This window comes from Echinops telfairi, unplaced genomic scaffold (genome assembly GCF_000313985.2).
Source record: "Echinops telfairi isolate 266 unplaced genomic scaffold, ASM31398v2 ScPeMD7_1713;HRSCAF=2227, whole genome shotgun sequence".
In the NCBI taxonomy this organism is placed as follows: Eukaryota; Metazoa; Chordata; class Mammalia; order Afrosoricida; family Tenrecidae; genus Echinops; species Echinops telfairi.
In genome coordinates this window covers 3,975,979-3,991,149 of record NW_022105611.1, presented here as the reverse complement: position 1 = coordinate 3,991,149, position 15,171 = coordinate 3,975,979, and the positions used below count along the sequence as shown (strand labels likewise).

At 39.2% G+C, this 15,171-nt stretch overlaps 1 protein-coding gene across 1 annotated transcript in view; it reads left to right on the top strand.

The window, feature by feature from the left end:
- The window catches only part of LOC101664149 (glutamate carboxypeptidase 2), a 59,509-nt gene that overhangs the window by 29,838 nt on the left and 14,500 nt on the right, over positions 1–15,171 (top strand). The window contains exons 11-14 of the mRNA XM_030886446.2: positions 2,827–2,909; positions 4,789–4,852; positions 10,911–10,978; positions 14,779–14,870. Of these exons, the coding sequence (XP_030742306.1) occupies positions 2,827–2,909; positions 4,789–4,852; positions 10,911–10,978; positions 14,779–14,870 (307 nt within the window). The remainder of the gene's footprint in view (positions 1–2,826; positions 2,910–4,788; positions 4,853–10,910; positions 10,979–14,778; positions 14,871–15,171) is intronic.

Sequence of the window (15,171 nt, the reverse complement as noted above, 5' to 3'; positions counted from 1 at the left end):
AGTCTATAAATTCTTCTTCAGACTCACGCAGTCATGCAATAATGCCAAATACAAGAAGATCACAGGCCAGTGGGTGGAAAGTCTTGTGGATCCAGTGACAGTGGAAACATCTCAGTGCTGGTGTGGGTCTCCACATGGCCCCTCCTGCCCCAGGGCCCTGACTGCCATCAGCATGGCTACATGTATCTTGTCAGCAGGAAGATGAAGCAGAGAGAGTGTCTCCTGCCTACAGGGAGGAATACAGGAGTTCCCTGATTCCTCAGGAGAAAGCCATGCCCACACAGAGGTATCATTGGCTATGGCTTGATTGACAGGCTAGACTCCACCCCTTCACAAGTTGACTGGAGATTATGTAATTACCACAATACTTTTAACAAATGACAAAAATAAAACACTAGGCTCAATGACAAACTGTAAAATATACTGTTATAATAAGTACATTAGAAATATTTATTAAAATAATGATAATTTTGGACCACTTAATATTATACATGCACTGCATCATCATTAATCTATGCCAAGAAACTTGGAATACAGCTGCCTGGCTAAAGTATTAGAAAAAGACGTACATTAATGCTCTTTCCCAAGAAAGGTTAGTCAAGAGAATACAAAAATTACCAAGCAATATAATTTATATCACAGGTAAGTAAAATTTTGCTGAAGATAATTATAAACTAGTTGCAGCAGTATATCAACAGGTAGCTGCCAGAAATTCAAGCTGGTCTCAACAGAGGAGGTAAAATGAGGAATATTATTACTGACATCAGATATGTTTGCGCTGAAAGCAGAGACTTAGATGGTAAATTGTGTTTGACTATGAAAAATGTTTGACTCTGTGAATCATATAAACTATGGATAACACTTCACAAAATGAGAATTTCAGAACAATTAATTGTGCTCCTGCAGACACTGTATGTCGACCAACATGCAGTCGTTTAGAACAAGAGGACACTGCATGGTTCAAAATCAGGAAAAGTATGTGTCAGGATTGTATTCTTTCACCATACTTATCCAGTCTGTATTCTGAGCAGATTATCTGAGAGGGGGGCTCTTTGAAGAAGAATACTACATCGGTTAAAGGAAGGCATCTAAGAACATGTGATCTGCAGAAGACAGCCTCGTTTACTGAAAGGAAGTCGGGCTTGGGACACCAGATGATGGTCAAAGACCTCAACCTTCGATATCAATTACAATTCTATGTTAAAAAGAAAAAGAAAAATCCTCTCCGCTGCACTGGAGTTATACCATTAACACAACTACTTTCTTCTGTTGCTTTAGAAGAGTTACAGGAATGCTAAAATGATGCTTCAAATGGTTTTTTTAAAATTATCATTACATATTAAGAGCATAAAGCTTATTCTCCTTACTGACCTTACAAGTAAGCTATATAGTGATAAATGGGGAAATATGGAGATCAGCAAGGATTTTATTTACTTGGATCCACAATCAACACTCACGGTGTAAGCAGTCCAGAAATCAGATTTATTGGGAAATCTGTTGCGCCGGGTGTTTTTAAAGTGTTAAAGAGCAACGATGTCACTTTAAGCGCTAAGTTAAGCATAACTGACTGAAGCTATAATATTTTCAATAGCGTCCTATGCATCCAAAAGCTGCACAATGAACAAAGAAGACTGGAGAATTGATGTCTTTGAACTGTGGTGTGCGTGAAGAACATTGAAAATACCCTGACAGCTAGAAGCACAATCAATCTGCCTCTGAGAAACTGCATTCAGACTGATCCTTAGAAGAGAGACTAACAAGTCTTGTCACGTGTACTTTTGACATGTCACTTTTGACATGCCATCAGTTGGATCCGTCCCTCAAGAAGAGTACCCTGTTTGAGAGGTTCGGTGAAAAAGAGGAAGCCCCTCAATGAGATTAATTTTCAGAGTGGCTGCTGGAGTTGGCGCAGACATGACAACAATTGGGAATATGGTACAGCCCTGGGCAGTGATTTCTTTGAATGTGCATCATGTTGCTATAGGACAGAATTGACTCCAGAGCACCTGACAATAACAACATACGTGCACTCTTTCATGCAGTTAGGTTCAAATGACCAAAAACATGTGAAAATGAGCATTATATGGAATGATGAAAAGTGATCACATCAGATTAAAAAATGCAGGATGATTTCCCAATTGCCTCATTGCCTGGCTGCCAGTTGAAATATTTACATAACTGTCCGATTAGGACACTACATAATTGCTAAGCCACTGGGATTCAACTAGTTGACACAAAATCTTAACCAGCGTCACATTGCCATTAAACATCCATGTTTGTTCCTTCCAAGCATACATAGTGAGCAAAATAGTTACCCTTAATTTTCCCAACAATCAATCCAATAGAACGGTCACCATTACTCTGTTTTTCAGGTATACAGATGCAGAAACTGAGGCTTAGTGAATTTGAGTCATATGTCATTGGTCATTCTGCCAGAAAGTGAGGGAATAAAGATTTTAAACAAGATATTTCTTTAATTGAATACCTTCAACAGACCACAGATACCTTCCTACATAGAATTTACCATAATAAACTTAAGAGACTACTCTGTGTCCTCCCAGGATTTTTTCTATCCTTTGTTTCGTTTTAATACTATTGTAACATTTTGTATTGACCTTAGTTTTAAATTTTTACAAAAGGAACTTATATAAGTAGTCTCATAACAAACTTTCTAACATTACCACCAAAGTTTCTTTTTCGCTTTTTAAGCTTGGTGTCTTGAATACATAAAGCATCATCTGAATATATACATATGTGTATATTTATATATGTGTGTGTGATAGAGAGCATATATTTTAATACATAGTCACAAATACTATATTTTAGGGTGGAGACCAAGAAGAACAATTCTGTTTGCCAGTTGGGATGCAGAAGAATTTGGTCTTCTGGGGTCTACTGAGTGGGCAGAGGTTAGTGGATAATTTTTTATAAGATACATTTTCATTGTAATCAATCAGTCAGGTTTATTCATGTTCACCATAGAATACGTACTTCTCACCCCACCCCACCTCCCCAAAAGAACACTGCTATAGTCTTTTCAGACTCATAGGATAGAGTAGAACTTCCCATAGCGTCTCTAAGGCTGTCAATCTTCAGAGAAACAAGACAGCCTCATCTTTCTTCCGCAGAGCACCTTGTGGGTTCAGATAACAAACCATTAGGTTAGCAGCCCAACAACTAACCCACGGTGCAACCAGGGCACCTGATATATACTTATATAAATGATTGTATTTACCTTTTATTTGATTTAAGCAATAGAAGCATTACCAGTAAAGTAAATATTAAGAAGGTCAATATTTATTCCACTAAGTTCCAATTATGTTACAATCACATTCGTTGGCTCCTGTCATATCCCAGACTTCTGTTTTCTCTTTTTGGGGAACTGAGGAGGGGAATGGTACTCCCATAATCCTAATTGGAACATTCCCAAGAAGGCTTTAGACCATCTCAGGAAGAGCCTCGATACACTGAGGATGTGATTCATCTATTTCAATCTGCTTTTTTCCTGCCATTTCCTGTCTTACAATGGAAAGGCTTAGGAAATTGTATGTTGAAGACCAGAACTCGGGGGTTTAAATGGAGAGAAAATGTTTTGAGAAATGATGTACAAATACGCTTTACACAATTGATGTGTGTATGGATTGGGATAACAGTTGTATGAGCCCCTAATAAAATGTTTAAAAAAAAAAAAAAAGAAGACCAGAACTCACAATGCTTTAAAACAACAACAATTTTGTAACACTTCCTTTGACCAGTGTTCTAAAAAGTGTAATTATCCACTTGACCAATAGGTGATAACATCTAAGAGGAAATACTCTTTATCAGTATAGCACCCATGACACATGCAAATTTCCCCTAGTTCTTTAATGATTTCTCCCCCCCCACTATCATGATCCTAATTCTGCCTTACAAATCTGGCTAGACCAGAGTGCTAAACTGGTACAGCTCAGAGCTGGAAATATGGGGAATCCAATACAGATAAACCAACCCTTCAGGACCAGTAATAAGAATAGCGATACCAGAAGGGGAAGGGGAAGGTGGGGGAGAAAAGGAGAACCAATCACAAGGATCTACATATAACCCCCTCCCTGGGGGACGGACAACAGAAAAGTGCGTGAAGGGAGACATCGGACAGTGTAAGACATGAAAAAAATAATAATATAAATTATCAAGGGTTTGTGAGGGAGGGGGGATGAGGAGTTGATACTAAGGGCTCAAGTAGAAAGCAAATGTTTTGAAAACTCTAATGGCAAGAAATGTACAAATGTGCTTGACACACTGAATGGATGAATGGATACGGATAGATGGATTGTGATAAAAGTTGTATGAGCCCCCAATAAAAATATTTTTTTTTAAAGATAAATAGTCTTTATATGTGACCATTTCCGGGCATATAAACCTAATTCAACTTTGTAACAAGATAGATTTTAAATAGCTCATTCCCTGTGAGTCCACTGAAAAGTTCCTGAAGACATCTGTTTGCTAAAAAGACTTTTGTGAAGGTATATTCTAGTATGGTCAACAAATCAACCCTTTTTAAAATTTACCCTAGTAAGTACTCGGACAGTTTCACCTTAAGTCTTAAAACATTTTAGCTGTAGTTCCTTGTCAAGAATCCATAATGAAATTCAAACCAGTAATTTTGAGAATTTATATGTCAAGCTATGGTTTTCTTGTGCCAGCCTAGTTTAAAAATCTGTACAAAGTAAATGAAAATGTGAATTTAGGGCTGGGGAGAAAAAATAGAAGTATAGCTGTACGTTTATGGTCTTTCTTTTTTAATCACAGGACAATTCCAGAATCCTTCAGGAACGTACTGTGGCCTACATCAATGCTGATTCTTCTATAGAAGGTGAATACTCTTCGTCTGAAAGGAAAAGATGTAATTATGTTCATAGAAACTGTTTAGGTCATAAATAAGCTATGCCTAGCAGTGCAGAAAAAAACTTAATAACATTTAGCTTGGGAATCTCCTGATGTTTGGGGGTTTGTTTTGTTTAACCAAACAAAACCAAACAAAAAATGCTTTGCATTATAGGGTGTCATTTATATGTCAGCTGGCCATACTGTGGTGACTTGTATGTTGCTGTGATGTTGGAAGTGATGCCTTTAGTATCCCAAATGCTTTCAAGGTCCAACTCCAGCGGTCTGAAGTTGATAAACCTTGTAATTAAGATGCACTGATAATTACTGGTGAATAGAATGTGAACGTTGGAAACAAAAAAAGAAGGACCAGCAGTTGAAAACTATGGACTCAGTGATACAAATTTTGAAGGACACTGGAGATCACATGATACAATTTTATAAGACCAGTGACTAATGCATGGCAAATACCATTTCTCAACAACATAAATGGTGACCATACCTGGACTCTCATGGATGGAACATACAAGAAGCAAATCAACTATATTTATGCATAGAGATGATGGGGAAATTAAATATCAATCAGAACAAGGCCAAGGGCTGGCTGAGGAATAAACCAGCAGCTGCTCATATGGAAGTTCAAGTTGAAGAACATAAGCCAAGTTCATGACAGCCAAAGTGTGACCTTGTATATACCTTATCTGAATTTAGAAGCCATCTCCAGAATAGATTTGACAAATTGAATACCAATGACTGAAGACCAGAAGAGATATGAGATAACATCAAGAACATCACACATTAAAAAATAAGAAAGCAGAAAAGATACAAAATGGACGTCAGAAGACAGCCTGAACGTTGCCTTGAACATAGGTTAGTCACAGCAAAGGGAAGGATGATGACGCTAAGGTTTCAAAGAGTAACTCAAGAAAACAGAGTGTTGGCATGAAATGTGCAGACCTGGAGTTACAAAACCAAAAGAAAGACTGTGCTTGGCATTTCTCAAGCTGAAAGCATTTGTGGTAGTTGGATGATTTTCTGTCAACTCCATATTCCTGCCTAGGGGTGGAGTCAACCCTGTCAATCAAGTGGTAATATGATGACACCTCCTTGGGGGCATGGCCTTGTATGACAGTGAGGGACTCTGGGAACTACCTCTCTCTCTGTCACATCAATTTACCTCTCATTGGAGTTCACTGGGACTCTGTGTCTGCCTCCAGGGGCAGCCCACTAGGGGCCACCTGACCTTGAGAGGGGCCAGCACTGTGCCATGTTTCCAGGGACCATGGAACCACGAGACTGCACAAATTGGCCTATGATGGCCCTGCTTCCAGCTTCACCTTTCTGTGTCATTGGCCTAACACGGCATTGAAGAAAAAAAACAAAGCTTCAAGTAGAAACAGTGACGGATTTTATGGGCAAACTATGGAACAACATAGGAAAAGCTTTATAAGAAACCAAAAGGGATACAAAGACTTACTGTACCAAAAAGGACTGGTCAACACTCAACCACTTAAGGAGGCACCATAGGACCAAGGCAGATAAGAGTGAAGGAAGAAATTCAAGCTGTACTGAAGGATTGGCGAAAAATAAGGATCCAGCAACTGATGGAATACCTACTGACATGCTTCCACAAACCCATGCAACACTGAAAGTGCTTACTCGTCTATGACAAGAATTGGAACACAGCTACCTGGTCAACTAACTAGAAGAGATCCCTATATGTGCCCATGCCAAAGGAAGGTGATCCAGCTGAAGGTGGAAATCATTGAGCACTATCATTAATGGGGAGAAAGACTGGGCTTTCTACTCCCAGAGAGGGTTCCAGTCTTGGAAAGTCACAGAGGCAGTTCTACCCTGTCTTATAGGGTCTCTAGAAGTTGTCATAGACTTAGTGGCTGTGAGTTTTTGTGGGGTTTTTTTTTACCATTATCATTATTACATGGTAGTAAACTGAAGATAATTCAAAAATATTGCAACCATGTATCCAAAGGGAATTGCCTAAAATTTTAAGTAGAATTGAACAGGACGTTGAATGAAGAATATCATTACTATTGTGAGATAGATCTTGGCTGAAAGCAGAGTATAGCAGATATGTATCTATGTTTTATTGACTGTGCAAAGACATTCAACTGTGTGGATCAAAACAAATTCTTGATGATATTTCAAAGAATGGGTATTCCCGAACACTCCATTATGCAGTCACTAGAACAAAACCAAGGGATACTGTGGTTTAAAATGTTTTTAAGGTGAGTGTCAGGATTGTATTCTTTTACTATACTTATTCAAGCTGTGTGCTGAACAAATTCTAGATGCTGGACTATATGAACACAGCCTTGCTTACTGAAAGAAAAAAGGCTTAGAACATTTATTGATGATTAAAAGCTATACCCTCCAATATGGATTAATTCTCAACATATAAATCCTGGAAACGAACAAAAGCAGCATCGTGATAAACGAAGATTGAAATGGCAAAGGATTTCATTTTACTTAAATCCATAATGAATGTTTGTGGCAGCAGCAGGGAAGAAATCGAACAACGTACGGCAGTGGTCAAATCTGCTGCAAAAGATACCTTTATCGTGTGTTCATAAGCAGAGCTATCACTTTGAGGACAGTGGTTCTACTGACCCAACTCAGAGTATTTTCAAATGCCTCATCTGCATGAGAAAGTTACAAAATGAATAAGCAAGACAAAAAAGAGAAAAAGTATGGCTGCTTTTAAATCAGGGGTTTGGTGAATATGAATATGAAAATATACCGTGGGCTGTCAGAAAAACAAACAGGTCTGAAGTGCCTCTCGGGCGTAATGATGATGACACTTCATTCTCCTCTGTGAACAGTCAGCAGGAGAGACTACTTCCTAGGGGAAGGACATCATGCTTTGTGTGGGAGAGGGTCAACAATAAAGAGGAAAACCACTAACACAATATTGCAAAAGTGAGTTCAAACGTAGGAACTCTTTTGAGCAGTACCGTGCTGTGTTACAGTCTTTCACACATCTATGCTGTGAGTCAGACTCAATTTCAAAGCACTGAACAACAAGAACCAGGGTGCAAATTCAGGGAAACAATGCTCCTTTCATCTACTTCATCAGCCAGATTGCCTACATTGTGGTGGGAATTCAATAAATACCTGTCAAATTAATGAGTAACGAATGAGTTCTATGACTTTATAGTCAGGTATAAAAACAGCATAATTTAGATAGAAGAAAGCATAATTTAGATATAGTCTCCAGTTTCTTTTTTTTAATCCAAATATTTCGAGAAAAACATTCTGATTTTGAAAGTTTCATTTTTTTACTGAGGTCTTGTTAATTATCTCTCTTAAATTCATCAAATATTTACTAAAGGCTTTGTGCAGTAGGATTTGCTATGGATGAAAAGGCACCATGGGTTACGCATCATAGCTCTTGCACTCTGGAGGGGACAACTCAGTAGAGGTAATACATCATTCCAGGGTTATGTTATAAGAAGGTCCTACAAGAAGGAGAGGAGGAAAATATTCTGAGGATTCAGATGAGAGAAATTGTAAACACCAGGAAAATTTGAGAGATGAGATCAGGCTTGAAGAAATAACAGGGTTTTAATAAGTCAATATTAAAGCTAGAAGATGTTCTTAAGTTTCCATGAACATTTCCACAATAATTAACTAGCCCATTCCCATTGCATTCCAGCCACAATTCCCTCCTTTTCATTCTTGGCCGCACGCAAAGTGGAGACTACCTTTTTTTTTTTAAAACAGTTCAGAATATTGCCATTTATTATTGGTGTCTTTATAAATCCAGCCTTTGTTTGCTGTGGGATCCAGCCCACATCCAGATAGGTCCTAAGGGAGGGGTGTGCAATTGAAGGTAAGAAATTAAGAAGCAGATAAAAGTTTGGTGGTGCTCACCTCGTCCATGGTATCTGGAACCAGAAGAGAAAGAGAAAATGCATTCTTTCATCGATTTACATAGTCTCAGGCATGCACACCCCCTTAATTACAGGTTACCACATACAAAACAAAGTAGGCTGTACTTTAACCGTGGAGGTCCCTGAGTTCTTGGAGGACTAACCTAAAATGCGTGCTGGTGGCCAGAAAGGGGAGTGACTGTCCGCTGAGCAGAGAGGAGGGGTTGCAGTTGGGACTTGTCTGTTCCTATATATAAAGCTGCTGGCCAGATAGCATTGAGCCATGTGCTTGGAAGAGAGGAAATGAAGCATTTACTGATGAAGATAAAAGATTGTAGCCTTCAGTATGGATTACAACCTAACGTGAGGGAGAACAGCATCCTCACAAGTGGACCAATAGGTAACATCATGATAAATAGAGAAAAGGTTGAAGTTGTAACAGATTTTGTCTTACTTAGATACACAATCAATGCTCATGGAAGCAACAATTAAGATCAAAAGATGAGTTGCATTTATAAATCTGCTGCACAAGCCCTCTTTTTAGTATTGAAAAGCATGGAAGTTACTTTAAGGACTAGGGCACACCCGACCTAAACCAAGGTATCCTCCATTGCGTCATATGCATGTGAAAGTTGGACATTGAATAAAGAAGACCTTGGAAGAATCAATGCATTTGAATTGTGCTGCTGGAGCAGATGAACACTGGGCCTCTACTCAAGTCCTCCATCAATGCAAGAACACTATGTTCTCATAACCTAGCATTTTGTGATTCTCACCTTTCCAACATGATCACTAAAGACAAAATAGCTGTGTAAGCTAATCTGGTTTAGAAAGCTGATGGTGCCCGGCTATTACAAGATATAGTGTCTGAGGTCTTAATGGTTTGAAGTTAAACAAGTGGCTACCTAGCAGGGAAGCAACAAAGCCCATATTGAAGAAACACACCAATCAGTGTGACCATGAGGTGTCAATGGGATTGGGTGTCAGGCATCAGAAGACCCAAAACAAACCATTTCAATGTGAACATAAGGGGTCGGGTCACGAAGAAAGGACAAGCCAGCCCAGGTTGCAGTATATCACCAATGAAACACACAACATTCCTCTAGTTCTTTAATGCTTTCCACCCCCACCCCCATCATAGCCCCAGTTCTATCTTACAAATCTGGCTAGACCAGAGCATGTACACTCATACAGCTAAGAGCTCTCAACACACAGAATCCAGGACAGATAAACCCCTCAGGACCAATAGTGAGAGTATCAATACCATGAGGGTAGGGGGAAGGCGGGGGGCAAAGGGGGAGGAAGGAGGAACTGATCACAGTGACCAACATACAAGCCCCCTCCCAGGGGGATAAACAACAGAAACATGGATGGAGGGAGACCGTAAACAGTGTAAAATATGAAAATAAAATTAATTTATAAATTATCAAAGATTCATGAGGGTGGGAGCATGGGGGAGGGAGGGTAAAAAAGAGGAACTGATACCAAAGGCTCAAGGAGAAAGAAAATGTTTTGGAAATGATGGCAACATACATACAAAGGTGCTTGATATAATTGATATATGAATTGTTATAAGCGCTGTAAGATCCCCCAATAAAATGACTTTTAAAAAAAAGAAAGGACCATGGACTGCTAAGAGGACAAACCGACCTGTGTTGGAGAAAGTAAGATCACAGTCCTTTTAGAGGCATTGATAGTGAAACTTCATCTTACAGACTTTGGACATATTGTCAGAGAGACCAGTCCCCGGAAAAGGACGTCTTGTTAGGGAAAGTGGAGGGGTGGCAAAAACAAGAAAGTCCTCGCAGAGATGCCTTGATACAATGGCTGCATCAATGGCTCAGGCACATGAACAATTGTGCAGATGGTGTCATGTTTGCTTCTGTTGAACATAGAATAGTAGCAAGTCATCCAATTGAAGATAACTTTATGATCCTGAGAATAATAACCTACCCAAGTCGACACCTATTTTAAGGGTGTGGGGCACAGTTCAGTCTACAACATAGGGGAAGTCTTTGGAGATTTGAAAATCTGATTTACTCATATATTTTAGAAGGATCTTTTTATTTATTTTTTTGCTAAGGAGTTAACGATAGCCTTTAAACAAAAGAACAACAGAAAGAAATGAAATGAAATAAAGCTGCTCTTATCTTTCAGGAAACTACACCCTGAGAGTTGACTGTACACCACTGATGTTCAACTTGGTATACAACCTAACAAAAGAGGTAAAAAAAAAGTGCATATAATTTAAGAAAACTGAAGTTTCCTTGCAGTGCCATTAGGATGTCTGAGTTTTCTTGCACTTGTTTTTTCCCTGTTAGCATGTGCCACTCGCTTAAACAAGTGTTTGCATACATTACCTCCCTTCTCCCCTCAACACTGTGCCTTTGGGAAGCATTTTTGAAGATAAGCAATTTGACCTTTAAAAGAATTCAACGTCCAAACCATTGAGTGGATTTCGACTCAAGTGACCATATAAGGCGCAGGAGAAGTCCCTCTCTGGGTTTTCAAAACTATAAATCTTTATGAGAGTTTTACTTTGTTTTCTGAGTTTCTTCTGGTTTTGAACTGCTGGCGTTGCAGTTAACCTTCCAATTCATAACCCATCTTGCTATCATTGCTCTTCAAAGGAAATTCGCCACCAGGATTTGGCGGCTTGTACCCCAAGAATTTATTTTATGATCTAATCCCTTAATCTTGAAGCCAAATTATATTCTTTAATATAGTGGTGACAACTAATTCAGAACCCAGGAAGAATGGAAAGTTCTAACTGATTGAATAAAAGTATGCAAAGGAATACCTGGTGTGGATTTCCAGAGGCAAATCCTTTGGGACAGTTTGAGAGACCATGTATGGAATCCTGCTGATGTCTGAATTTTGCCCAGAGCTCTGGTTCACTGGCCCAAGAGATCTTCCAGGTGGTTGATGGATCAGTGTTTTCTCAGTTCCAAAAGCGCTATATAGTCTTGGGCTTGGCCAAGAGGTGGTACCTTGATGCAAGCAGGGCTGATAGGCAACCCTTTGCCCCATGAAACCACCAGTGTCTCCACAATTGCCTGGGACTCTTATGTCACCTACCTTTATTTATTGATTTATCTAGCAGTAACTTTACTGCCTAGTCAGGAAAGGTATTATGCTTGGTTCTGAAAATACAGACAGAGGATAGCAGGTGTCCTCTAGAAAAACTCAAAGTGTGTTGAGGAGACAGTAGTACACAGTACAGGAGTGTTATGTACAAATAGGACACAGAAAATTAGCTTATTTACTATAGAAATAAGTAAGGGGGTAGATTCTTCTGTTGCAGAATCTATTGCTGTCTGGGACTAGAGCTCAAATGTGAACATTTAGTACGTTCTTTATGTGAGAGCAATGCTATTCTCTACTCCAGCTACACTTAAGTTTGTGGACGCTGCTGTTAGTTGCTGTGGCATAGATTCCAACTCATGGTGACTTTGTGCGTGCAGAGTAGAATTGCTCCATGGGGTTTCACGTGTGTGACCTTTTGGAAGCAGACTGTCAGGTCTTTTTTCCAAGGTGCCTCTAGGAGAACTTGAACAGCCTTTCAGCATATTGCGGGTGCATGACTATTTCTGACATTTAGGGGTTCCTAGTTTTGTTAGCATAAGTTACTTTCTTTTCAGGGTAGGGCTGAAAGCATTGCAGGGTGTCATGATCTTCTGAGGATCAATTATTAGATAATCATTTGATGATGTTGGAGCTCTGCTACCATAATACATACGAGCCAGGCTGCTAATCTCAGGATCAGAGTTACAGTTTTAGAAGCCCACAGAGGCAGTTCTATGATGTCCTACAGAATCGCTGTGAGTCCACAACTCCCTGGCAGTGGATTTTTTTTATTTATTGTTCTTGTTCTTGTGGACAGTGTTGCTCCCATAGGTTGTTTTTAACAAATGTGTCAGTTGGGTGGCCTATGATCAATGACTATGTAAGGTGCTATGCATTCAAGAAGTACCAAGACTGGCCTAGGCTTGGTTTTTGTTAGCTGCTGTGGAGGTGGCCTGGGCTCAGACGCTCCCGTCGTGAACAATGGAATTGCACCGTGGTGACCCATAGGTATTGATGGTGTGATCTTTGGAAGGAGAGTGACAGGTCTTTCTAGTCTGCCTTAGTGGCATTGAGACTCATTCAACATCATAGCAATGCATAAGCTTCCACCGACAGATGGCTGGTGGCTGTTCATGAGATGAACTGGCCTGGAATTTAAGAATTTTACCATGGACCAACCACCTTTGCCCTGTGGACTAGGATAGGGCAAGTTTTTAAAAGTTTCCTTTTCATCTGACTCCTAAACGAGGGGGTGACGAGGGTATTCTGAAAGTAAGAAATGGAATATTTGCCAAGAGGGTACAATATGCAAACACCCATCGTGCAAGGGCACAGTGTACTTGTTTCCATATGCATACATTTTAAAAATTTTAATTAGCATGTGAGTGCAATCTACATCTACATGGTTTATCTGAAAAATCTATACAATGATTTATAGAAGGATGAAAAATGGTTAAGGACTTCTATTATAGCACCACCCATCTAATGCCATCAGTTTGATTCAGCCTAATAGCAACTCTTGGAAATGCAAGAGTTTCCAAGATCGTGAATCTTTAAGGAAGTAGACAGCCTCGTCTCTCTACCTGAATCAACATGTGAATTTCGATGGCCAAGTTCTCTGTTAACAGCCTGATACTTAACCCATTGCGCCACCGGGACACTTGATTATAGCACCATGAATTTCAATATTCTATCTCCAGTTCCTATGAAGAGAAGCTATGCTATACTGTATTGTATTCTTGATCTCTGCATTCCTGATATCTACCTAGATACTTGAATAATAGTGATACTATTTAAACATTTTTATACTGCACTTGTTGAAAATTAGACCATATGATTTTTATGAAAAAGGTATACAGTACTATCCATTGTTCAATTACCTGTACAAGATTATGAACATTCATTAAACTTATGTTTACTGTTTTTGACAAAGATAATATCTTGGATTCAAGTCTAAAATTCAATGGTGGATCATATTTTACTCCTTATTTTTCACATCTGTACAATCAGGAAGTGTATCTTAGGCCCCATGTCTAACACAGTTACAGTTAATATCAGTTAATTAAATGAAATATTTATGTTGTGTTTCATATGCATTATTTAATGACATTGATAACTTTCCTGGCAAGAAGGACTGGTGAAAGGAGTGCCCTCCCTTCACGGGCTTGCCTCGTTTCAATTTGTTTCTTTTAAAGGAAGAAGAAATAAATATTTTTCAGAGCAGCCTTTCTAAAATCAAGGGGATAAAGGCTTAAAACCTCCACCATACAAAAAGCATACACTTAACGTTTCCCCAAAGACTCTGGGTTGGCTTAGACTTTCTGAAGCCCTCAAAGCTAAATGAACTCCTGCAAATCTTATCCTGAGGTAACCGATCAACCTTGAACCAAAATACCCTGGAGGTCATCTGTCAACCAAACAATTTAGCCTAAAGAGCATTGTCTTCTTTTAGGAACTATCTATATGGGATCAATTTGACAATAACTTAAACGATCATTAGATGGAAGACTTAAGGTAGGCGTGAAGTATTGTCACGGGAAGAGGAACGTGTTGGAAAGGGAGAGGGACAAGGGGTGTGCGACTTGAAGGAAGAGGAGGTCATCCGTGTCACTGAGTTGTTATGTCGAAATGGAAGAACTGATGTGTATTCCTCACAACAACAGAATAGAATAACTTAAAACTAATAAAGACAATGACTCGTTAATAATCCATGGTAGTAGCTTTCTTTTCTATATACATGCTGCATTTTTAATAAGCTGTATCTGTGCCCAGGCATATCGTGAGCATTTAACCATGTTATTATAACTCATAACTGTAGTGTTAAATGACGGTTATCAGACGGATTCCAATGCTTATTCTTCTGATCCATATATTATTAGCCATTCCCTGGTGAAAGGACGTTTTTAGGCTTCTGTTTGCTGGTCTGTAAATACCTGTATTTTCTTTTTATTGTATGTAGCTGCAAAGCCCTGATGAAGGCTTTGAAGGCAAATCCCTTTACGAGAGCTGGAAAGAGAAAAGTCCTTCTCCAGAGTTCAGCGACGTGCCCAGGTAACACCGACCAATAGCAAACCGCCCCCCCGCCCCCCACACACACACAAGCATTTCTGCTGAATTCAGTATGGGGGTAAATAAACGGGTGCTTTATTTCCATCTTTAATAATAAAATTGAACTCTTTAAAAATATGATAAAGGATAAACAATGCTTAGGCTTTTAAGTAAAATGCTAGTAAAATGTCTTGAAGCAGAAGTCTACACAGTACCTTTTAATGGCGAAGCACTTTTGTTGCGCAGAACTCATCGGTAGCATAGATATAACAAGTCGTCCACTCTCACGTTTATGTCTCTTGGT